This window comes from Tiliqua scincoides, chromosome 3, assembly GCF_035046505.1.
Source record: "Tiliqua scincoides isolate rTilSci1 chromosome 3, rTilSci1.hap2, whole genome shotgun sequence".
Classification (NCBI taxonomy): Eukaryota; Metazoa; Chordata; class Lepidosauria; order Squamata; family Scincidae; genus Tiliqua; species Tiliqua scincoides.
Genome location: NC_089823.1, coordinates 80,768,556 through 80,794,894, shown reverse-complemented (window position 1 = coordinate 80,794,894; position 26,339 = coordinate 80,768,556). Strand labels below are relative to the sequence as shown.

General features: G+C 44.1%; 2 protein-coding genes across 8 annotated transcripts in view; both read left to right on the top strand.

The window, feature by feature from the left end:
• The window catches only part of FRMPD4 (FERM and PDZ domain containing 4), a 351,306-nt gene extending 346,027 nt beyond the window's left edge, over positions 1-5,279 (top strand). For 6 of the 7 annotated variants that reach the window (XM_066619178.1, XM_066619173.1, XM_066619174.1 and 3 more), the window contains one exon: positions 3,454-5,279. In XM_066619178.1, the coding sequence (XP_066475275.1) occupies positions 3,454-4,790 (1,337 nt within the window). In that variant the 3' untranslated portion in view covers positions 4,791-5,279. Of the gene's footprint in view, positions 1-3,448 lie in introns of all 7 variants that reach the window. The other variant, XM_066619180.1, reaches the window with a different exon arrangement.
• Positions 5,280-20,535: 15,256 nt separating this feature from the next.
• Positions 20,536-26,339, top strand: part of PRPS2 (phosphoribosyl pyrophosphate synthetase 2) — a 28,657-nt gene continuing 22,853 nt past the window's right edge. The window contains exon 1 of the mRNA XM_066621668.1: positions 20,536-20,724. Coding sequence (XP_066477765.1) covers positions 20,603-20,724 — 122 coding nt within the window. The 5' untranslated portion in view covers positions 20,536-20,602. The remainder of the gene's footprint in view (positions 20,725-26,339) is intronic.

Here is a 26,339-nt window from a genome sequence, read left to right as displayed (position 1 = left end):
CTAGTGGTGGCATGTACAGCACTACAATATGCAAATAGGAACCACTCCTGTTCTTGTTGTAAGGACCCATTTCCCCTTAAGAAGAACAGCCCCACTGGATCAGACCATAGGCCCATCTAGTCTAGCTTCCTGTATCTCACAGCGGTCCATCAAATGCCCCAGGGAGCACACCAGATAAAAAGACCTGCATCCTGGTGCCCTCCCTTGCATCTGGTGTTCTGACATAGCCCATTTCTAAAATCAGGAGGTTGCACATACACATCATGGCTTGTACCCCATAATGGATTTTTCCTCCAGAAACTTGTCCAATCCCCTTTTAAAGGCGTCCAGGCCAGATGCCATCACCACATCCTGTGGTAAGGAGTCCCACAGACCAACCACACACTGAGTAAAGAAATATTTTCTTTTGACTTTCCTAAACCTCCCAACACTCAATTTTAGTGGATGTCCCCTGGTTCTGGTGTTATGTGAGAGTGTAAAGAGCATCGCTCGATCCACTTTATTTCCCATGCATAATTTTGTATGTCTCAGTCATGTCCCCCCTCTTTTCTAGGCTGAAGAGGCCCAAACACCTTAGCCTTTTCTCATAAGGAAGGTGCCCCTGCCCAGTAATCATCTTAGTTGCTCTCTTTTGCACCTTTTCCATTTCCACTATGTCCTTTTTTGAGATGTGGCAACCAGAACTGGACGCAATACTCCAGGTGTGGCCTTACCATCAATTTGTACAACGGCATTATAATATTAGCCGTTTTGTTCTCAATACCTTTCCTAATGATCCCAAGCATAGAACTGGCCTTCTTTACTGCTGCCACACACTGGGTCGACACTTTCATCAACCTGTCTACCACCACCCCAAGATCTCTCTCCTGATCTGTCACAGACAGCTCAGAACCCATTAGCCTATATGTGAAGTTTTGATTTTTTGCCCCAATGTGCATGACTTTACACTTACTGACATTGAAACGCATCTGCCATTTTGCTGCCCGTTCTGCCAGTTTGGAGAGATCTTTCTGGAGCTCTTCATAATCACTTCTGGTCTTCACCACTCGGAAAAGTTTGGTGTCGTCTGCAAACTTAGCCACCTCACTGCTCACCCCTGTCTCCAGGTCATTTATGAAGAGGTTGAAAAGCACCGGTCCCAGGACAGATCCTTGGGGTACACCACTTTTCACCTCTCTCCATTGTGAAAATTGCCCATTGACACCCACTCTGTTTCCTGGTCTTCAACCCAGTTCTCAATCCAGGAGAGGACCTGCCCTCTAATTCCCTGAATATGGAGCTTTTTCAGTAGCCTTTGGTGAGGGACCATGTCAAACGCCTTTTGAAATCCAGATATATATTGCCTACGGGTGCTCCCACATCCCCATGACCTTTTCAAAGAATTCTATAAGGTTTGTGAGACAAGACTTACCCTTACAGAAGCCATGCTGATTCTCTCTCAGCAAGGCTTGTTCATCTATGTGTCTTGAGATTCTATCTTTGATGAGGCATTCCACCATCTTACCCGGTATAGATGTTAGGCTGACCAGCCTATAGTTTCCCGGCTCCCCCCTCCTTCCCTTTTAAAAAATCAGTATGATATTTGCTATCCTCCAATCTTCTGGCACTGTGGCCGTTTTGAGGGACAAGTTGCATATTTTAGTCAAGAGATCAGCAACTTCATTCTTCAATTTCTTGATAACTCCTGGGTGGATGCCATCAGGGCCCGGTGACATTGATCTTTAATTTATCAATGAGTTCTGAAACATCTTCTCTTTTAACCTCTATCTGACTTAATTCCGTGGTCAGGAGGGGCCGTTCGGGCAGCAGTATTTGCCCGAGGTCTTCTGCCGTGAAGACAGGTGCAAAGAACTCATTTAATTTCTCTGCCATCTCTAAGTCTCCTTTTATCTCCCCTTTCCCTCCCTCACCATCCAGAGGGCCAACCGCTTCTCTGGCAGGTTGATCATAACCTCAGAACCTTGATAATAACCGCGATCATAACCTCAGGACCCACTTTAAAGTTTGCACAAATCTTTCCACCAAGCCATTAGTGAATGTATGGCAAGAAGGTGATGTGTCGAATGCCATTACAGTGCATTAAGCCCTTGAATTTTTCAGAGGTAAATTGTAGGCCATTGTCACTGATGACTTGTTCTACAAACCTGTCCCTGTAAGCAAGCACTAAAGAATTGTAATTGTCTGGAAAGTGGTAGTAGATTTTATGCCAAAAAATTCTCAAGCCATTTTGAATGGGTATTCACAGCTGTTGGGGACATCTGCCCCAAAAATAGACCTGCAAAGTCAATGTGCAAACTTTGCCATGGATTAGATGGCCACTCCAGTGAATGCAGAGGTCCAGCCTTGTACTGATGCTATGTTTGCAAACACTGCACAGCCAACTATTCTATTTGCTGATCAAATCCTGCCACCATAGAAAACTTCTTGCCAGGGCCTTCATTTTTATCACCCCAAGATGTCCAACATGAAGTTCTTCAAAAATTTTAGAACAGAGTTTAGATGGTATGATGACTCAGATGCTTCACATTACACAATCCTGATACACTGTAACCTCACTCTGACAATTTTAAAAAGTGTGGCTTCATACATGTAGGCTAATACGGGGTCCTTCTTCGTTTCCCATCCAATCTTACTTTGCATGATTGGCACACTCAAGCAGGCACAGGTTGAGAGGGTGAACAGATTCCATCTCTATATCAGGCTGATCCTCAGCTGCTAAAGATAAACCTGAGAGGTAATCTGCTTTTGTATGTGCTGTTGGGCACAATCCTAACCCACTTTCCAGCACTAACATAAGGGCAATGCAACTCTGAGGTAAGGGGCAAACATTGCCTTACCTTGAGGAGGCCTCCATGACTGCCCCCCAGCTGTAGGACACAGCACATGCCCCACTGACACAGCTATGTCAGTGAAGGAAAGTTGGTTAGGATTGTGCTCGTTGACTCCTTATATTTCATGTCGTAACTGTAACTTGCCCGGAAAGTAGTGCAGCATTGCATTCAAGCTGCAGCTGTCAAAGAAACCCCCTTCCATGCATTCAGAATAGAAACTATGGCTGGTGAGCAGAGATTAGGGTGAATTTAATTTCCCACAACTCACAGTAGGCTTAAGGCCTCCTTGTCTATTTGGCATCACATGGGATAGTACTGCTCCTGTTCCATGAGGGGAAGCAACACATGCTAAGTTGATAAGCAAAGATGGATCAAAGTGTGTGAGCACATTGTCAGATAGAACCAATTTCTTCACAAGTAAGAAGGCTTTTTCACAGGTGAGGCTAAAAGATAGTCCAAGATCACCCAAGGTTTACTGTATATATCAGCCATGACTGGTGTCCTAAAATTGGAAGGTCAAACTGTTAAACCTTGTATGAAATACTGAAATATTTCAGTCACCAACATGCCATGTGGTTGATGTTTAATGATTGTCTTTGTTCTTCTACTACCCCTAGTGTAGCTTTCACAGAGCCTGTGAGTGGAAGACGAAGAGGCATGCCTTCAGCTTTTCCGAAACAGCCCAGAGCTGACTCCATCATGCTATCATCCCACATTCACTCAGAATCAAAGGTGCCAAGTCAAAATCAAGACTCTTTTGATGTTCCCACAGTCAGTCAACCAGGTGGGTTAGCAGTTAGTTTATGGCCATATGAGATGACGGGGGGAAGCCTCAGAATGCCACATGGCAGAAAAGTTTTGCAACGCAGCAGCAGTGTTGTTGCAGAATCTACAGGCGTTGAGGTGGTTTTTGAGAAGAAGGAAGCCGCAGTCAGTTTGATATGTACAGACATCACTGAAGCAGATGGCTCAAAATCAGAAAAAAGAGGGGAACTGCCTCTGGGCAAATTGTTATCCAAAAGTTATTCTCAAAGCTCCATGAATGTCAATGTGAGTAAAAGAAGTTCTACACTGAATGCCATCCAGAAGGTGTCCAAGAAGTACAGAACATTGCCCTTACGAAAGCGAGATGCCAGCAACTGGAAATGCCGGGGTCCCTTCAGCTATTGTTTCCTAAAAAGAGGAAATGTTGAAGATGATGACGATGGAGAGGAACACAGAGATAGCACCCAGCTCTCGTGCCTCTATCCGCCTGAGATACAGTATGAGTTAGCAGAATTATCGAATCAGTCTTCTTCCATGGAAAATGAGGAAAGTGAGAAGGAAGGTGAAGAGTCCCTCATAGATGTGGAAAAGCGTCCAGACCACAAGAGCAGTCCTGAAGTCCAGGATGGTGAGACTGATATGAATCTCAGTGACTTGTCCTTTGATGCACTCATCGCAAGACTCAGTGTCATGAAGGAGAAGAATTATGCAGTGCCTGATGGATTTCTTGCAGCACAAAAGGATGCCAATGAACTACTCTGTTTGGTCCGATCGAGTGTGGAGAAGAGGGGGGATCATCCAGAAACATATGACCTTAAACTTTCTCAGTACAAACAACTGTTATCTGTAGAATCAAGACAGTTGGGAAGTGCCTGCAGGAAAATTGCCATGGCTGAAAAAAGCCCTGAGGAAATGCTTGTAGCTATGATGTCTAGCTTTCAAGTCCTCTGCTGCTTAACAGAAGCCTGCATGCGTTTAGCTAAAATCATGAACTCTGAAACACAGCAGGAGGAAATTGTAGCTAAAATAGATGAGGTGGTAATAAACTACATTTGTCTTCTAAAGGCTGCAGAGGCAGCATCTGGCAAGACCTCTAGCGACTCTAGCATTAAACTCTTGGCTCGTCATTCGACTACCATGGCCACTATTGTAAGCACACTAACACGTTCTCTTAAAATGCTTTTAAATAAATAAACAGAAGTCACTTCATAATCTACCTTTGCAAAGCCATACATTAAAAAAGACACCTTTTATTTACTTGTATGTGTATGAACTAATGTTAACATACTCGGCTCTCTCCCCGTATATTTTGTTGTTTTATATAAAATAGGTATGAGATTAAAAAAGAATCTATAAAAATGATTAACTACAGGCCAGTGCAATCCTTGTTTCCTAATAAAAAGGGGGGGGGGGGAGAAGAGAAAGATGATCTGCAAAGAGCATTTGGACATTTGGCTTTTTCATAGTCAAATCTACAGGTGTGTGATCTTACCTTCTGAAGACTGCAATGGAAGTACTTTCTTTTCCCCGTCCAGGTTTATACTTGGAAATATACCATTCACATTTAGAGCTAAGAAATGAAATCATAATGTAAATAACAGTATTTAATGTTTGAACTATAATTTTTAAAGCATTGAAAATAGCAAAAATACATTTTAAACCCCAGAGACTATTATGACTTATTAGAGATTATATATATAAATATATATATATATAAATCAATAAATTTTTTTTGTTCATATTGCTTGCTTGATGTATCCTTTCCTGATCAGAAATTCCTCTTGTAAAACTCAAGGGTAGTCTGACATTGCAACCTGGTTTACAGTTGCTAGACAATGCTTCTCACCAGTGCTTTTATCACTACTGTGGCTTGAAGCACCTCCACAAATTATTTTGGTTAGAAAGTTGTATTGTGATGGCAGGACATGAAAGCCAGAATGATGATGGTTACATTTGAGTTTAAATAATCCAAGACACCCAACTTTTGATAAAGGGAAGTAAAAGAATGCCTGTCAAAAGCAGCCTGTATGTTGCATTCAGATGTGTTTTGCCTCTGATGGACAGTTTGAAGAAAGTGACTCCTGACTTTTGTAGGTTTTCCTGACTGTCCTGGTTTTTTTATGTTATTGTGTTATCTTCTGCTCTCTTGTGCACTTTGATTTGTGCCCCACACTTTCCTGCTCTGCTGTCTTTCAAAATGGGTAAGCATGGAGCTTTCACAGAACACCATACAATAGACTCTTAATTTACTACCAAGTATAGGTCATGACTCGTTATCCACAGGGTTCCATTCCAGAACCCCCAGTAGATTTTTTTAAAAAGTGGATACCAAATCAGCAGAAAAATAGCTTTAAAGACCCACTTTCAGGTTTCTTGCTCCTCTACTGTCACTCCAGAATGCATTGGTGTGTAGACCCTATACCACATTCAGCCACTAGATGGGGTGAGTAATGGAATCAAATGGAATGAAATTATATTTAACAGCGCAAAGGTAGGAAATTGGATTTTGGTGCTTCTTTTCCTTGTTGCAAGGCATTTAAAGGTGGACCTTTGTGTCAGTGGTGAGTCAAATCAGTGGATACCAAAGTCACACCTGTAATCTTTGTAGTAAAACTGTGGGACTAGTAATAATAAATTGTTACAGAGGTAAAACCTGCAATTATGATTAAAGCATAGCAATCATAAAGTGTGGGAAACAAACAGGACAGTCACTATCCTTTCTTCAGCTGATGATCATCAAGAACTTTATTCAAGTATTAGTCCATCAAATAATATATGCATTCAGCATTTATCTTACGAATTTTATCTCAACCTGGATAGATCCGGATCACTTGTAGCATTAGCAAGTGTGCCTTCTAAAGCCAGTTAATGCACTTTACTCAAGTGATCATTTTGTTTCCTTAATGTGTCACAGGAACACAACCATGTGGGAGACGCAGTACTGAGAATGAAGGTAGAGGTCATATTGCTGAACAGAAATAACCACTAGCGATTTCAGTTGATCCACAAAAAACTTATAATAGCCAACAGAGATTGTGCCAACAGAATTATTTGAGGATTAAATCTTGTATTGAGAAAACTTATTTTACTTCTAAAGTCTATCTGCATCCTTGGGGCACATGGCAGGCACTGTGTTCAAGCCTTTCTTGACACCTGGAATCTATTTTCAATGTTTTTGGCAACCATCTGAAATCAAACTGCTCAGCTACCCACATCAAACTTACTTGTATTTTCCCTTTTAGGGGTAGTTCCCAAAGACCTGGCCACTACAATGCAAAAAGCAAAGGTGACTAAAAGCCCTAGTACTGTAACACCTCACTTTAAAATAAAAATAAGGAATCTGCCTTCTGTTTTGTGACCACTCATATTTCCAAAATTACTTTCAGCCATACACTCTAGAAATAAACATATAAACAGACTAACAAAAAGTCAGTCTGTGAGATGAATGCTAACTTGTATGTTTGTGTAGGGCAGTTATGTGAATTACTAGGATGTTGATATTGAAGATAACTTAGCCATACCCAAACATAATTCATAGATGATCAACTGGTGTTTTGGGGTCAGATCTGTTCCTCAGATAATTTTTGGAAGCCTACCAGATTTTAATCAAGGTGAGGTTAAAATGTCCAGTTTCACTTTTATGGAAAATAAATGTATTTGCACAACTGGAGAGAGATATACCACACTCTTCTAGCTCTTGGACCACTATTGGTAGAACAGAAGCATACAAATTTTAGCCAACCATGCTTAGGCTAATCCATAATCTATTCTGTTTGATATGAGGCCAACACTGATACAAACACCCTTAATATATTTTTTCAGTCAGCATTGCAGGCAGGTAAATGGCTATAGCCTGTAGCTATACAGTAGAACAGTGGGGTCGACTTTTTAAAATGACACTCTATGGGGACCTACCTAAGTTTACAAGACTTTTTTAAAAAAGGCAATCTACTGTAGAAAGAAATAATATTTTTATTTATTTATTTACAAGTAATAATAACCAGGGGAAAAGATGCTGAAATGTTTCTCTCCCTATATTTGAATGTGCTTGCAAACTGCAGAAGTTGAACTCTTTGCAAGGCAATTAGCAGCTATCTGAATATTTGAATAGGGCCTGAGGCAATTACAGCCCAATCCTGAGCTGCCCAGAGCTGTGGAACCTGGTGGCTCCATGGAGGGCTCCCACCGGATCCAGCGCCTCCCGGGCTACCGCAGAAGGCTCCTCGGGAGAAGGAGACATTCACCCCCTTCCCCCAAGTAAGGGAAGCAGCCCCGCAATGGGGCTACTCACTTTAGCGGCAACTGTTTGGTCGCCACTAAAGTGAAGGCGCTCGTGTAGGGCGAGCAGCCCTGCCTGAGTGCCTTGGATCCTGCAGAGCTCGGCTCCACAGATCCGCCTCTCCCCCACCCTCGACACATCTCCCCCAAGCCCTCGGCCATGCCTCCCCCCTCCCCGGAATGCCTCCCCCCACGCCCCCAGACAGGCCCCATCTCCCGTTCCACAGCCCAGCGGTCACAGAGATGCCGAGCCGTGGAACCTGGGCGCCCGTCGGCGGGAGCCTGGCGGTAAGCTCCACAAATGTGCCTTATGGCACGTTTGCGACTGTGGTCCACACCACGGAGGTGCGGTGTGGACCACAGGATCAGGCTCTTAGTCATCTGATCTTTTCATTGGAGGCTGGGCTCAGCTGCTACAGGACCCACCAAAAATTGGGCTGCAGCCCACCAATGGGTCCAGACCCACACTTTGGGAACAACTGTAGAATCTTTTCTACAAGGCTAAACACATTGACTGTGATTCAGTGTTGTGTACATGTAACCTATTCAGCTAAGTAACAATTGTCCTATTTAGTTGTTTCATTCCCCAAAATGAAATCCAGTTCCCTCCCGAATGGTTGATTGGTATCATCATCAATGGGTTGTATCTTAACTTGCACAAGTGGAACCAAGATCACAGGAAGGATTTTCTCATGCCCTCCTAAAGCCTCTTCTAGGGTTAGAGGATCTGCAGGGGGAAAAAGAAAAAGATTAGTTTCTTGTGTTTTCTGAAATGGGCCACTGTATGCTTAGGAGCCCAAAGGAGTTCACAAATTATGTAGATGCTTTTTTTTTTTTTAAAGGCCCATAGATTTTAAGGAAATTACTCCCAGATAGTTGTGTACAAGCTTTGTTCCATAGCATTCAGCAGTTCTATCATGTACATTTTTCAGGTTTGTTAACTCACTATTCAGAACTCGTTAAATTCAAACCTTTTAAACTCGATGTTATAACTTCATTCTGAACCATTAATACTGATTCAAGCTTCAGTTCTTCTATCAAGGATAATGATGGTTCAAAAAAAATTGTGTTGTACAAATGTGGCAGTTGTCACACAGCACTGCACCTAAGAACTAAGTTTTCTTGTCATGTATTCAATTTAGATAAGCCTTATGCTGCGATCAATTCCTGCTCACGGGCTCACTTTTATTACAGAGTTCAGTTATCTTCTCAGTAAGAAAAAACATCACAGCATTGGCTATTGATTGACCTTTTTCTTGTTTTGTTATTATCTCAAAACAGAAAAATTAAATGGAGTTGTGACAAAGGATTCTGAAAGTACTGTGTAACATGAAGCATAAAATGAATAACAAAACGCAAAGGGCCTAAATTATCTTGTGCTGCTAGATTGCATTGGAATCTTCGGTTGGGAAAAGCACACAACTCTCTGTGTGTGTATGTGTTTTTCTGTGTCTGTACATGCAGATTTAAAAATAATGAAACCAAAGTATGCCCAAGTTGCATTATCTTGATACACAAAAGCATCATTTTGTGTCTAAGAAGAAAGGTGCTGAGGCTCTTGCATGCTTTGAAATGCCATGTTCTGAGATGAACGCTTTGGGCCTTCATCCCAGATGGAAGGAGTTGTGTTGTGATTTTTAACCAGAGCAGATGGCATGCCACATGATCTCCAAAACATTTTCATCTTTCCTTCAAATCATGCAGAAATATGCTGGAAACAATTTCGAGGAACTTCATTGCCCTACAAGACTTTGTGTCTAGCACAAAGAATATAGATAAACCAGTACAGGCACCTCTTGATCTATGCAGTCTCGATGTACACGTTTTTGAAATGGCGCAATTTGCAAATTAATACCAGAAGTCTAGTTTACACAAGAAATGTTTGAAATAAGATGGTCATTTGTTTCCTTGCAAAGCCACTCCAGAAGGCACAGATGCATTTTGTGATGTTTGCCAGCTTTGAAATGCATTAATTAACAAGTGAATTACCTGCATTAGCTGCTAACAAGCAACCCCATAAGATGCTTGTAGCTTCCTGTGGGGGAGGGGAGTCTCCTCTAAAGCTAGAAGATAAAAAGATAAAGAAAATATGTTCACAGAGCTGCTGCTTACTGCTTTCTCAGTTTCCTTACCAGCATCTTTGTTTTCATTGCTATGTCAGCTGTCAACATCAGTAGCCACTCCCAGTAGCCTGCCTACCTCATCCCTGCCCCTATACCAGGGCCCTGCAGACCCAGGCCTGGAGGCAAGATCTGGCATTTGCATGGTCTCCTTTTGGTTCCGCTTGGGCTCCGAGCAGCGTCCTCCTCTTTTGGAGGACAGGGATTCTCTGGGCAGTCATGTCTGCCCAGATGTCCTGTCACGCAGCCTTCTGGGACACTGGGCAGATGACGCTGTCCTCCAAAAGAGGAGGACATCACGCAGAGCCTGCGCAGAACGCTCAAATGAGGTCTGGACAGGGACCACATTCTGGGCATAGAGTGCACACAAATTTGAGCGCCGCTGCCCTGAACCATCTGGGGCAAGCAGAAATCACCAGTCATCAGCATAAATGTTCAGCACCTTTTCCCAAACCTACACCACTGACATTGGTTCCTATAGGAAGAGTAGTTTTAATTTCTGTGTTTTTAATATATTTCTGAGAATGCAACTCACGCATAAATTGAGAAGTGTCTATACAAGCTTTTGTTTTCTCCTCAGCTCTATTTTTTAGGTGGTTTGAAATTAGTAGCACATTGTGCCTTGTGGGAAGGTAGAAACAAGTAGCCTCCAACCAAGAAGATCAAAGTTGCTACCCCTCAGAAGCACTTGGAAATCCAGGAAACCAAAGCTGAGCCTTAACTGTGTGGTTGGAGGTTACAGGCAATACCTTCCTACGTGAATAGTGGTGTGATCTGGTAAGCTACATGGCTTCTTATGGAATTCATCCTGGGTTTGCAAGGCAGATGTTTGTGACTCTAGTTCAGGGGTGCCCAAACCCTGGCCCGGGGGCCACTTGTGGCCCTCAGGGACTCGGAATCCGGCCCGCAGGGAACCCCCAGTCTCCAATGGGACTCTGGCCCTCCGGAGACTTGCTGGAGACCAAGCTTCCCTGAGGCAAGTGATTTCAGCATGAGGACGACTGTTTGACCTCTCGCCTGAGCTATGGGAGGAGGGTTCCCTCCACTACTTGCTGTTTCATGTCTGTGATGCAGCAGCGGCAGCAAAGGAAAGGCTAGCTTTGCTTTGTGCAAGACCGTTTATAGGCGCTGCAAGACCTTCATTCATTCATATAAGTTCCATCTCTAATATATTCATTTACGTAAATTTATGTAAATTTATTCAAATATGAAATGTAAATTAATTCTTTTTTTTTCCTGGCCCCCCGACACAGTGTCAGAGAGATTATGTGGCCCTCCTGCCAAAAAGTTTGGACACCCCTGCTCTAGTTAGTAGCAGCTAGCTTGATGTCTGACAAAATGACATCATGTCATTTTGATGGTCAAGCCAACAGCATTTTTTCCCCGCTTTTGAAACCTATCCTGCAGCCAGGCAATTGCTGCATATTCTTTCAAGTTCTATGGCAAAAGCTAGAGAAGCAATCCATAGCAATACTGAAGATTTAGCATAGTCATTGAACATATACAGTTCCCTTTGTACAAATTAGGTTTCAGGATTCTGTAAGTGAACTGAAACATACATAGGTCTGTATATCCAGCTCTTGCCACCCCAGCACAATCTCACCTGCTTAAAAGCACTACCAAAGGACATACTGAGTCTGCATGAAAGCACAAGGCACCTGTCTGAAACTTGGACATTCGTAACTCAGGGAGCTGCGTATGAACATATAAAGCTGCACACAAACATATGACATTGCCTTATATTTAGCCAGACCATTGATCCATCTAGATCAGTCTTGTTTACAGTGACTGGCTGCAACTCCTTGTTTCAGATCAGGAGTCCTTCCCAGCAGGTATCTCAGGGAGTGCCAATTCCCATAAGAATCCCCCTGTAGTTTAACACCAGCTAAAAACACTATGCTTCTAACTCCATCATGTTTGAGGACCAGATTGGTCTCCAAAATAAATAAGGTCCTCTTGGTTACTACTCCAGAGCTGTATGTCTAGCTCTACCCTTTTGGATGTTCAACAAGCAGATAATGACATTTTTACTTTGCGCAATTTTTGATGCTAGTTCTAAACATTTTTGTTTTGTGGCTGCTATTTTATGTTGGATATTTGTAGTGGGACTGCTTTGAATTGCATTGTTTATTGTTGTTTTAAGTCTGCTGTGGACCACTTTAAAAGCATTTTTTTTTAAAGGCACAGTAATGGTACAGTATATACAGTACAGGAAACTGGTACAATATACAAATTTGGGTGGTAAATAAATAAATCTTGTAGCTTAATTTTAGCTGGAACAGTTCAGACAGTAGAAACTCATGGTCGTTTCTTGAAATCAATGAGCATGTGGTTGCCATTTAATCATTCCTGTGTATGTTGGATCTCTGCTGAGCAAGCCAGTTTTTCATTTTATCCTGGAGTTATCAGTTTGAAATCATTCTATAGTATTGGAGCCCAGCAATTTTCTTCGGGATTTAAATTGTAGTCTTAGGGAAAAGAACAATAGTTAGTGCATTTCTGTTTTGTCAGGGTCGCACTGCAGCAGTGACATTACCAGAGTTTGCCCTCCAGGGTGTGACACCTCCCTTTCCATACTTGGAAGTAGTTTGACAGTGATGTGAATTACTTGGGGGGAGGGGTGGCATAATTTCTGGCCATTCTGAGGTAAGGGTGGGAGGGTCCATCTGCTGCTAAATGTGGCACAGAGTTCCTTTCGATGGGAACTGTGGCTGCACACTCGTCACCCCCACCCCACCCCAGGATGTAGCACCTGGGGTGTTCTTCCCCCTTGCTTTCCCCTTAGCGACACCATTGCTCAGGAGGACCAACAATGCCCAGGTGTGATCAGTCAAGATGTGGAGCTGGTCTCATGAGTAAAAGTAAAACACTTGAGTAAAAGGAGGAAAAGAGGATTATAGAGTCCAGCATGGATGTGCTAATTCCTATATTACTGAAATTTATTTGACAGAAATGTTTCTGCAGTTAAATTGATTATTTCTGTCAGGGTTCCCCTGACTTCCCTGGGAGCAGAACCACCCAGAAGCCAGCCCAGAAGCAGCAGCGCAGGGGGGGGGGGGAGCTTGCCTTAGTCCCCACAGTTTGCAGGGGAAATGGAGCCATGGGGCTGCCACAGGTGGACCTTCACATCCGCTGGGAGGGCAGTAATGAGGCCCTTTTATCATGAGTAATGATAAAATATTCATACATTATATCCACATGGTTAAGACCAAGGTCCACAAGACAAAATAGGTGGACATGTTTAAACTGTCGGAACTCATTCAGCTGCAGCTTTCAAGGTCAATGAATAAGACTTTTGTTCTTCAGAGCAAGATGGGAGCATAATTTCTCTAGCTTCGGTTTGTGTATCTGAAATGCAACTACCACACCTTGACACTAATGTGCCAGCCAATGTACCAGCTCCTGACTGACCCAGTATTGCCCCTTATGGAGGTTGTGGATACAGCAAGTCTAGATATGATTGGTTTTAATGAAGTTTATTAAACAAAGAATGCTTGATATCAAATGTCAGGAGCTATTCCACAAGGCTAACACCACATGCTCCCCCCTCTATCTGTACATCCTGGTCAGTTTTGGAAAGCTGGCCTCTTTTTTCTATCATCTGCAGTGCCCACAGACTCACAGAGCATTTTCTCTTGCAAGATGTAATGCATTTCCCTCAGCTCTGCTAGTGGGCAGGTTTAGTGGTGTTCCCCACTCAGAGAAAAGATGCCCCTGTAATAGGAATTGTGTGGAGACCTAGAACATACATTTTTTTACTGCCCACTACATGACACACTTTGTAAGAAACATCTGGCCTCATTGTTGAACGAAATGCAGGGTTGGGAGGATTCAATACAGCTCCAGTTTCTTCTTTCAATACTGGAACCAGAGTCCTTGGACAAGGTTGCTAACTTTGTCTCTGGGGTTCTAGCAGGATGGAATTCTGGGTTTTCTGCTATTTCATGGTGAACAGGGTCATGGATGATTATGACTGTTTTACTTTATTGTTTTTTAAATTTCATTCTTTTCATCTTCTATGCCAATAAAGGTCTTATGATGAGGTTGATGATGATGACACTCCATAGGAGGCTCAAGGGAGCCTTTCCACATCATATAGAGGTGAAGCAGTTGACAGTCAGTCTTCAACCAGCCCAGTATAAGGTCTCAGATCAAGTCTTTGCTTGAAACAATTCCAGGAAAATACCATTTGTGCCAGTAGGCACAAATTCTTCATTTTCTTACAGATATTTCAAACAATAATGTATGCCAGAGGGAGGAGGGAAACTCAGAAAATACCTCAAAAGTTCTCATTAATTTCATTCTTGCATAACTTGCTGGAGGAATACAGATGTCCACAGACCCAGTGACTGAAACGGTAAGTTAAAACTTCCATGAGTGAGTTTCAAGCATGAGTTTCTCTCTTACAATATGGGTTTTCAAGACTTGTTGAACAGATTTCATATGAGAAGCACAAGACTCTAAACTGGCATGCAGATAACACAGAAAGCAGGAAAAAGATGCCAAGCAGAAGATCAACACGCTGTTGACATGCATTAATCTAATCAGCCTTTTTTTTTTCCCCATCTCAGAAGCCTTTAAGGTCATTGAGTTTCTAGTCATTGGTTCTGCTAAATTATGCCAAAACCTATGGTAATGTATCAGTAAAATCCTTAAGAGTTTAAATTTCTCCAGCACAGTAAGAATGATTGCATTCCTAGTTTGATACAGAATGGCATAAAAATGCAGTTTGGGATTAATGTTTTCAGGCTCTTGTGATATATAAAGTAGTACCATACCAGGGTATGTGCTAAGGAGCAAAATGTCTTGAGCAGAGACACAGTGCCATGAATTCATTCAAATATATCATATGTCTGGTGAACATAGGGTACAGTCTGAACACATGAACTTACTATTTGTTGTAACCCCTGACTGCCTTCTTCATTTTATCTTGTTTCTCCCCTCATATCTTGTTTATCCCCCTCATATTTTTAATTTTTTGATTTATTTTTGTTAGGTTTTTCCCCCCAGCTACATGGAATGTGATCACGTCTGTTTGACGTTGTAATCCTAGATTACAAATTATAATCCTAGATTTCTAATCTGGCCTAGATGCCTTTAAAAGGGAACTGGACAAATTTCTGGAGGAAAAGTCCATTATGAGCCATGATGTGTGTGTGAAACCTCCAGATTTTAGAGGTAGGCTACCTCAGAATGCCAGATGCAAGGGAGCGCACCAGGATGCAGGTCTCTTGTTAGTCTGTGTGCTCCCTGAGGCTTCTGGTGGGCCACTGTGAGATACAGGAAGCTGGACTAAATGGACCTTTTGCCTGATCCAGCAGGGCTCTTCTTATATTCTTAATCATGTACATCCTTCTTTGGGACAAATTCCCATGAAATTTAGTGGAACTGACTTCCAGGAAAATTTCGTGACTGCACTATTGTAAGAAAGGGAGAAGGACTCCAGAATAATGGCTGCATGTATATGGTGCAAGCTCTACCTACAGCATGTTGCCCTGACTTATCACCAAGTAGCATAAGTTGGCACCATCTGGGTACTTTGGTGCATACTTTGTGGTAGCTATTGGCAGAAATGTGTCTCACCTGCTAGTAGCTTTCTAAAAACCTGTGCCAAATATTGCTATCCCCTTTAAAGCTACTTCATAGCACAGCTCAGATAGGACTCAAGAGGAATAAGTAAATACAATTAACTCTCGTGCATCAGAGGTGCTTTTCAGCATCATTTTCATGCTGTCCTTGCTAATAAATGATTCATGAACATCAATGACTAGAGCTTGCTGATATAGGAAGATTCAATTCCAAATGAGATTCATAGAAATGAGAATCTGGCCATACTGGAGATCTCTTTTACAAGTAGCACTTCAACTTGCTGCAATATGTCTTGCTTGGCATTTGACTGTAACTGAGCAATGTAATTATATAATGTGTATTAAATACGACAAACAAAAAATAGGTTTTGGAGTTTAAAAAAAATGTATATAAATCAAATGATGAAGCATTAACTATAAAGATTCATGGTGAGGCCTGATGTTGTGGAGATGTAAATCTGATACAGTCTGGAAGGCCATGGGAAGCTGAGCTCTATCAATGACCAAAGTCCTTAGCCCTGTTCGGACATTAATCCTGAGTGGGGCACATGGAGAGAGCAAGCGAAAGCAGATCAGCTAACTTGGTTGCCCACCGTTGTTAATCAATGGGAGAATTGTCCCTTGTTCCACACCATGCCCTACAGACAGGCACCTAACATTGGGAAAGCATCAGCAGGAATGTCTGATAAGCTAACATCAGTTTGTCCCCTCCATGTATTAGGGCCCAATCCTATCCAATTTTCCAGTGCCGGTGCTGCTGTGGCAATAGGGTATGCACTACTTCTTGTGCTGGAGAAGCAGACACCAAGGCCTCCTCAAGGTATGGGAACTTTTGTTCCCTTACCTTGTGGCTGTAATGCGGCTGCACCAGTGCTGGAAAATTGGATAGGATTGGGCCCTTAGAGTCCAATCCTGAGCTGTCCGGGGTGCACGGCTGCAGTGGTGCCAAGAATGGCTCCAACTGCATCCTGTGTGCTTCAGCCTGCCGCAGGCAGTGCCTCAGGAGAAGGGGACTTTCGTCCCCTTCTCCCAGGTAAGTGAAGCAGCCCACAATGGGGCTACTCACTTATCCCATAAGGTAAAGGTGTTCAGGTAGGGCGCCGAGCCCTACACGAACACCTTGGATCCGGTGGAGCAGAGCTCCATGGGATTCGCCTCCCTCCCTCCCCCCGGCACGCCTCCCATCCACCCTTTCCCCGCCTCCCTGTCACGCCTCCTCCCTGCCCTCCACCTGCCTCCCCCCTCCCCAGAACGCCTCCTCCCCTCCCCGCCCCCACTTAGCATGCCATGGCTCAGCGGTCTGTGAGACCACCAAGCAGCAGAGGACAGGCACCCGCCCGGCACTAGCCCAGCGCCAGCCAGCACTGGACTAGCACAGGTGCTAGCCCGGCGGTAAGCCTCGCAGGCGTGCCTTACAGCACGTTTGCGACAGTGCACTCCAGCAGAAAGCTGGAGCACTGAGCTCAGGATTGGGCTCTTAGTTCACTATGGAGGATGATCACAGGAATGGGAAATGGGCCCAGTTGGATTACAGAGTTTATTGTTGAAGTATCCCTGAAAAAATACCAGTTTAGGCAAACGTCTACAGTTGCAGTTTTAGCACTGCCACTTTTTAACTCAGTAAAACACAGGCAATTCAGCCACTCATGGAATCAACGTAAAGAACTTAATAAGATATCATGCAGCTTATTGCAACTGCAGTAGTATTACTGCAAACCATTCCTAACTTCGTAGTTGAAAGAAAAGGCATTGTGTTCAATGCCTGAAGGATCAATGAGGTTTGTTTGCATAGAGAGAGGAAAATACTAGACTTACAATTCAATTTTCTGGAGACCACTTTTCAGTTTATTTTGACACTTTTTCACACACACACACCCCCCCCAGGGTGGGAGCTAGTACCTATAGACAACAATGGAGAAACTCCAGATTTTAGTATAGCTGTGATTGGACAATAGTGTGTCCACCGAGAAACAAAAAGTAACAGCAAAGATAGAAGCTGATGCTTATTTTAAATCAGAACTTATTTACTGTGAAAAAATGTGTGCTTTTGTTACCTAGTGTTTAAATATTTTTTAAAAATGTGTTGGCACTGCCAGTACATCTCCATATAATCACTCCATAGGGTGATTGTGGCTGAGTAAGAGATCACAACAGTCCTCAATGTGCCCCCCTTTTATTAGTACAGCTCAGAAGTGGGGCTGAGAATGGCTTGGATTTCCAGGCACAAATCTTGCATACAAAATAAATCTGAAGCAGCAAAGATTAATCTACTTAACTTGCCCTCTCAAGCCCTCTCCTGGACTAAATCCTGCCCTCAGCTGCATTCAGAACCTTTGTACCCCATTAATTTACATGCAGTCACATTGTGTTTAAAGGTTCAAGAACATGAACTTCTGCTTTGATGCCTACCTTCTAGTGGAGCATGAGGGCAGGGTGCAATGGACTGCTGTCCAATCACAGCTACCCTAAAATCTTGTTGTTTCCTATGTTTCCTATGAATCTACTTGTTTCCTATGAGTAGCTTCCACCCCAGGAGGACCTGGGCGAATCTAAGAATTACACATGCATGGCTCTTTTTCTACGTGTACTATGGGAACAAGATTATTGAACATTAAAGGCCAAACTGTGTTTATGATCCTTAACAGCAATGTCCAAGTAAGCGATCACTCAAAATAACATTTCTACTTCTATAAAGCCCCTTCTCTCTTTCCTGCTTCTCTGAAAAGCACACTTGTGTTGCTCTGTTTTAGAGGTAGGCTACCACAAAATGCCCAACGTGAGGGAGTGCACCAGAATGCAGGTCTCCTGTTGTCTCGTGTGCTCCCTGATTCATCTGGGGGGCCACTGTGAGACACAGGAAGCTGGACTAGATGGGCCTTTGGCCTGATCCAGCTGAGCTTATATTTCCTCCAGCCAGTGGCGTAGCTAACGGGTTGCAGGGGGTAGTGGTCGCAGTGGGCAACGAGCTTTAGGGGGGCAACAAGCTGAGCTTGACACTAGTGGCCAAAATTGTGAAAATCTTGGTATGTACAAATAATACCATCGTTGGAAAGGTAATTTAATGCAGAATGCAATGAAACAAACCACATTAGAATATCTGTTTTCTGACAAAAGTTATGGACTATTAACCAAAAAATGAAAACACAACTACCTTAAGGAACAAAAAGTGGATGTCTTTAACTCAAAACTGACCTATGAGACTGATTGTTCTGAGAGCCAATGAGATGTTGTTATGATACAGCATGGAACCCATAAAGAGTTAATATAAGTCAGCTCTCATTTCTGTGTATCATAATACAGCTACTCCTGCTTAACTGGTAAAGAGGCACTTTTTCAAGTGGTGCTCCTCTTATATTTAGCAGGGGCAGAATAACCGTCACTCTTCACCCCAGCACTGTGTCTCTATCCAATAAGGGGCATACTTTTTATTTACTTAATTAAATTTGATTTTGTCCTGGGGGGGGGCTACAAAATCTTCTTAGATTCCAGGTAGGAGAGATGCTTTAGCTATGCCACTGGCTGGGGGGGAGGTGGCAGATCAAGTGAGATGTGAGCTGCTGGAAGGAGGCAAGTTTCCCCCCAATTTGCACTTTTTAAAAAGCCTGGGCATGATGACACTTTTGCTTGTGACATCACTTCCAGGGCACCATTTTGAGCTCCTCACCAGACTACACATTCATGAGCTACAGCACTGCCTCCTGCACACATCTTAGAAGTGAAACCGACTAAGGGCCCAATCCTACCCAACTTTCCAGTGCCGATGCAGCCCCCCCCCCCAGGTAAGGGAGCAAATGTTCCCTTACCTTGAGGAGGCCTCTATGATTCCCCCCACTCCACACCACAGGATGTAGCGCACACCCCATTGTCATGACTACATCAGCTCTGGAAAGTTGGATGGGACTGGGCCCTGAGTGAAGATCTGCCTTCGCAGACTTTGTCTTCGCTAAGATTCCCATTTATTTATTATGGGCAGAGTGCCTGTCGTATGATATGGGTAATCACTACAAAGATAAAGGTGATGCAGCCTCTCTGGATTCTATCCATACAGAGAATCCAGAACATGCTCAGAAGCACATCCTCTTGAATCTAGCAGGACTTACAGCCCAAGCCTATGCAGGTCTATTCAGAAGCAAATCCCGTTGGTATCAATGGGCCTTACTCCCAGGAAAGTGTGGATAGGATTGGACTCTTAGGCTACAATCCCATCCACTCTTGCCTGGGAGTAAGCCCCATTGATTAGAATGGGATTTACTTCTGAGTAGACATGCATAGGCTTGGGCTTTTACTTCTGAGTAAACATGACTGGAATCAGGCCACGTGTTTTTTTACACTCTCCCTTCCATTGTCACATCCCCCACAGCCTCCCCACTAAAGCCCACTCCTCTGCATGTCTACTCAGAAGTCCCATGAGAGTCAATGGGGCTTACTCCCAGGAAAGTGTGGATGGGATCGCAGCCTAACCCCGCCTACTCGGGGTGATCACCTCCCTGCTTCCGGTCCACATCCCTATCCCAGGAATATATTGCCGACGTTGCCCTCTACAGTGCTTTCTTCCCTCATCATAAAGGTAGGAAAAGTCTAGAGTCACTAAGTAAGGTCGTAGTTTGTATCAGGACAAGCGGCTTTGCTTTTCCTTTGTGGCGCTGGCGGGCGCTACAGCGACGGCCTCCTGAGTCTATACAGAGCGTTCTGACGTTTTTCCTTTTTTTAACGGCGTTTCAGCGATGAGTCACTCTAGCCATTTCTACCTCTATGCTTCAACGCGTCCCTCCTCCGCCCCCGTCTCGTAGCAACCGAGCTCCTTCATTGACGTCATTACCATCCCGGTCCAAGCCACGCCCTCGAGGGGGCGGGGCGTAGGCAAGGATGACAGGCACGAGGGGGCGGGGCGGGGGTATTTGACCTGCCTGCGGTGCGCGCCCGCGCTCTCTTTCTCTCTCGCTCGCTCGCGCTTTGCCTGTGGCTGCGGCGAGCGCCCCTCACCTGACCTCTTCCCGCGCGCGCCTGGCCCGGCCCGGCCATGCCGAACATCGTGCTCTTCAGCGGCAGCTCGCACCAGGACCTGTCCCAGCGCGTGGCGGACCGGCTGGGGCTGGATCTGGGCAAGGTGGTGACGAAGAAGTTCAGCAACCAGGAGACCAGGTGAGGGGCAGGCAGGCAGGCAGGCAGGCAGGCCAGCTCTTTTCCCTCACACCCACCACCAGGACCAGGGGGGCAGCCACTAAAGCTGGGTGCAAATACGTAGCCTGTGGAACACCTTGCCACAGGGTATGTGGTGATGGCGTCTGCCCAGGTGCCTCTTCCCCTGTGAGCAAAGGCTGCAGCGCTTGGGGCTCTTCAGCCTAGGAAAGAGGGGGGCTGGGGACCACCCACAAAATCAGGCAGGGGTTGGCTGAGAGATGTTCTTTTCCCTCTCGCACACAGCCCCAGAACAAGCAGGACAGCCACTAAAACAGATGTTGTGTGTAAGAGTTAAATACAAAAAAATGTTCCTTTACCCAGTCATTAGCCTGGGAACTTTACGTGTCATTAGCCTGTGGAACTTCTTGCCACAGGATAAGAACGTAAGAAAAGCCTGGCTGGATCTGGTCAAAAGCCCATCTGTATCTCATAGTTACTAATGACCCAGCGTGTCATTAGCCTGTGAAACTCCTTGCCACAGGATAAGAAAGTAAGAAAAGCCTGACTGGAGCAGGCCAAAAGCCCATCCGTATCTCATAGTGGCCCAGCAGATGCCTCAAGGAGCATTCAAGACAACAAGTGACCTGCATTTGGTGCCCTCCCCTGCACCTGGCATTCTGAGGTTGCCTACCTCTAAAATCAGGAGGTTGCACAAACCCATCGTGGCAGTGGTTCTCACACATTTAGCACCGGGAGCTACCTTGTACAATGAGAATCTGTCAGGACCCACCAGAAGTAACATCACCAAGCAGGAAAATTTTTAACAATCCTAGGCTGCAATCCTACCCACACTTACCTAGGGTTAAGTCTCATTTATTATCGTTGTTAAAAGAATATACATGCTTGTTAAAAGTAGAGGTCTGTAACATTTCCCCAAATGCAGTCATACCATGGTAGCATCAAGTCTAATATATTAAAAATAAAGTATTGAAATGAATGGGGACCAACCCAAACTGTGAGAAACACTGCATCATGGCATGCAACCTGTGATGGACTTTCCTCCATAAGTTTGTGCAGATCCCTTTTAAAGGCATCCAGGCCAGATGCCATCACCACATCCTTAGCAAGGAGTTCCACAGACTAACCACACGCTGAGTAAAGAAATATTTACTTTTGTCAGTCCTAAGTCTCCCAACACTCAATTTTAGTGGATGTCCTCTGGTTCTGGTGTTGTGTGAGAGGGGAATGCCCTGTGCAAGGAGGCATCAGGATGCAGGTTTCTTGTTGTCCTGTGTACTCCCTGAATCATCTGGTGGGCCACTGTAAGATTCAGGAAGCTGGACTACATGGGCCTTTGGCCTGTTTCTCTAGGGCATTCCTTATGTTCTTAAAGGGCTGGGGAACATGGCACACTTCATTCTTCACCCTGTTCTATAAAATGAAACCCTGCAAACAAGCCAGTACTGAAGTCTTTATTGCCCTCTGTGTATGCTTTAGCTAGCCAAAATTCTGGTGTTTAGTCCGAAGGTTGTTTTTACATTCAGGTTGTTGCAGATCTGGGTATCCTACTAGATGTGAACTTGGCAGGCAGCTGTGGCCAGTTCCCTCTTCTGAAAGACATGCCTCTCTGGTACAGATGTCTTTTAACATAGTGTGTTTGTAATTCTCTCTTATCATTTAGGCATTAACCAAATGTATGTATTAGTCCTGTGATTGCCCCATTAGTGTTTTTTTGCCTTTACATCAAACTTGAGGTGCATTCCCAAGATTGCACCTTCCTACCCTAGGACAAAAGATTTTGAGTATTGTTCATGTTCAGTACTCTCTATTGCTAATCTGATGGTGAGCCCTCAAACCACCCACATTTGTTCCTTCTCCATATGCATTTGAAAGCATGGAAAGTTTCTGCCTGTTTTGCTCACTATATGCATAGGTCAAAAGAGTATTTCACAAGTTTTTACAGATATCACCCACAAGTTTATCCCATCTTTCAAATGCTGTGGTAACCTTGGATTTGTGATACTAGAAATTTCCCTTGTGATCTGGGGAAATGCATTTGCTAACATCCATGGAGCTCATTTTTTTCTGGACACATCTGAAAATGCCTTTATTTTTTTTTGAATATGAATTCAAATCTGGGATGCTGTGTTTGTAGGCTGCAAAGCTTGGCTGTTGGTGTCCAGAATCTGCAAAATCATATCAAATTGCATTTGTTCTCTTGCCTCTTTTTTTCTGTCTCCTTTTCCCTCTCACCCTGCTCTGAAGTGAAATAGAATCTGCTTCCAGGTTGCTTCTTATAATACAAGAACATCTGGTTAGTACTATTTGAGATAGACATAGTTCATCCCAGCTTATGTGCCCTTTCTTGATGGTCTTTTGTGTGGAGCATCCAAGCATCTGTCCAAGATAACATTTGTATTGAAGGAATATTTTATTGTCCCAGCATTCACATGTAATGTTTAGTACCTAGGAAAAATGCCATTCTCCCATTATATTACTCTATCACAGTGGTTCCCAAACATTTTAGTACCGGGACCCACTTTTTCAAACAACAGTCTATCAGGACCCACCTAGCTTTACAAAGCTAAAAAAGTTTCACTTCAGCAACCTCAAGCTTCTCTTTTTATCCTTTTTACTATGGTGGAGGGTCCACCTTCTGGAGTGTTCGTTGAGCTCCATGTTCATCAGATCAGGACCATTCTAGTAGCCTTGTGTCGCCCTTCAATAAGAGCCAAAGTGTGTTTGCCTGCTTGTGAATTTCACTTTCCTTGGGGTTAGTACTTTGTCTTTATTAGCTATTATCTTGTCAGTTTCACAATCCCCAAAAGTAGGGTTGCTTCCCGCACCGGTGAGTTCTGACCCACAGTTTGGGAATCACTGCTCTGTTAGTTCAAATAGTCCTTGTTTGATACAGCCTGTGACATAACTAATGGTGCACAGTAACAGCTCTTTACATACGTGCATGTACCATTTTGTGTTTTCTTCCTTTCCAGTCCACAGCAGGAATTGCAAGGTCTGCATTTTGTTTCTCAAGGGGAAGAAGAGAGGTGGCTTGCAGCTGCTTAGGTGGTCTGTGGTACCTTGAAAACCCCTGAACTGTTTTTGTTGGCAGCAGGACCAGCTAAGCAACTTATCCAGGCTTGCTGGGAGACTTGAGTTGAATACTATTGAGACAAATATGCTTTGGATCTAGGAGCTGGGTGAAATTCTCAGCCCCAGGGCTCTGTGCTTCAGCACCAGCAAACCCCCCTCCCCAAAAAATCTAATGGAACAGCAACACGTATCAGACTCTACAGACAAAAAAGTACAGAGAAGAACCCGGTAGACATTCACCAGTTTGAGAATGGTCAGTGCTTTTAAACAGCTCCAGCATCCGGATTTGGGGAGCAGAGAGGGTCAGGGGGCATATGCCACAAGGCATGCATCTCCCTTTGCAAGTGTCCATATCAAAACTGTCCTACAAACTGGTGTGGGAGAGGCAGTCCAACTCCATACTGCACCACTCATGCCTGGGGCAGCAGCTTCCAAGTCATCTGATCTCAAATCTCAGCAGTCAGCACTGAGGGGCTGTTAAGGATTTCAGCTTGGGAAGTTGCAAATTAAGTTCATTTTCTCCCAGATTTGTTCAGCTTGAAATAACTTGCTTGCTGGGTGAGGCTCCAGTTCTAAACACACTTGAGCAGTGATTCCCAAACTGGTGGGTTGCAACCTGCCATCCAGGGAGTGGGGGAAGGTAGCAACGCGATCCTCAGGATTGCGCTGCTGCCGGTGATGGGAGGGCTTTTTTACTTGCCTCCAGCCCACACTGGAGTCTGGGGGGGGGGAGTCTGGGGAGACCTCTGCGGGGGTTCCCAAGCCTCTGTGACTGTGAAAAAAAAGAAAAAAAAGGCATTCCGGTTTTGCGATGAAAACTGGAAGTACTTGTTTTTTCTTTTCTTCCCCAGACCCCTGGACCTCCCAGAACTCAAGTGCTGGCTGGAGGTTAGTGTTTTAAAGACAAACAAACAAAAAAAACCCTTCCCAGCAGCAGTGCAATCCTGGGGGTCATGTTGTTGCAGTTCCCCCGCTGCAGCAAATACCTACATGGTTCCCTCCTCTTAAGGAGAACTTCGGGAACCACTGCGCTAGAGGAAGCTCTGTTGATCAGTGTGTGTTACCACTTGGCAAACATGCACAGAATTGCACTGTGAGAGTGCTAATGCAGAAGTTAATATACACGGAATGTTAACTAAAAACAAACAGTGCTGAATTTCCTGCATTTGGATGCGAGAACTTTTACATTCCTGAGTCTTAAACATGCGTGAACTTGGAAGTAAGCTAGTTGATTTCAAGTAGATGTGCTTTGGATTTCAGCCTTAAGCTGGCCTAAATTGACTGGCAGGGTTATAGCCTCCTTACTTGCTCCTGCCTCATCTTGATTTTTCTGGCATGTGACCTGGCCTGGATCTTAGAAAGTGTAAAAACTGTGTGCTGATCGCCTCTGTTCCATATCTGTGACCAAAAGCAGTTTGGCACATTGGTGTGCCATGAATATTCTGCAGGTGTGCTGCAGGACTTTGGAGGAGGCTCATTTTTTAGTAGGGTCATTGGGGGATGTGAGCCCCAGGCCAGCAGTATGGTATGTCTTGTCAATTGTAAAAAAAAGAAAAGAAGAAAAACTGATGGTGTGCCTTGACAATTTTAGCACCTTTTCACTGTGCCTTGTGAATGAAACAGTTGAAAATAGCTACTCTAAGTGTAAAAATTCAGTGGCTCCAGATGGTATGATGGTAGTTGTGAAAAACAGGAAGAGGGAGATGCAAACCTGTAGTATATATACATGTGCCATAATGGGCCTGTTTTTCTGACTTGAAACTTAAGAACATAAGAAGAGCCCTGCTGGATGGGCCCAGGGCCCATCTAGTCCAGCTTCCTGTATCTCACAGCAGCCCAACAGATGCCTCTAGGAGCACACAAGATACTTGCAAGGGAGCAGCAGCAAGATGCATTGGGCATTCTTTTTTTTTTGTGAACACTTTTTCTGTGACCTCAATTGCATTATGTTTCTTTCATGAGGCTGTTCTTGCTTCTCAAGAACCCACCCTTTCTGTCTTAGTATATATTACTCTTTTTAGGAGGGTGGGCTGTGCTGCTAATTCTTCTGACTAATGAGAGTGTTACTCTGCCTCACGAATGCATGTCTGCCTGTTACCGCATGTACCATGCGCACAAATAGGTACTGCCTATGCACTTGGCTAGGTATCCCAGGCCCTAGCAGTGTGTTGTGTGACCAAGACCAGGCACTCATTTACCTGTTGGCTAATATGCCTCCATTTCTTTTTCATGAGAGAAACTTTGATCAAAATAAAAGGAGAAAAAAGGGAAAGAGGGAGGACCCGGAAAACTATAGGCCGGTCAGCCTAACATCTATACCGGGTAAGATGGTGGAATGCCTCATCAAAGATAGAATCTCAAAACACATAGATGAACAGGCCTTGCTGAGGGAGAATCAGCATGGCTTCTGTAAGGGTAAGTCTTGCCTCACAAACCTTTTAGAATTCTTTGAAAAGGTCAACAGGCATGTGAATGCGGGAGAACCCGTGGACATTATATATCTGGACTTTCAGAAGGGGTTCAACACGGTCCCTCACCAAAGG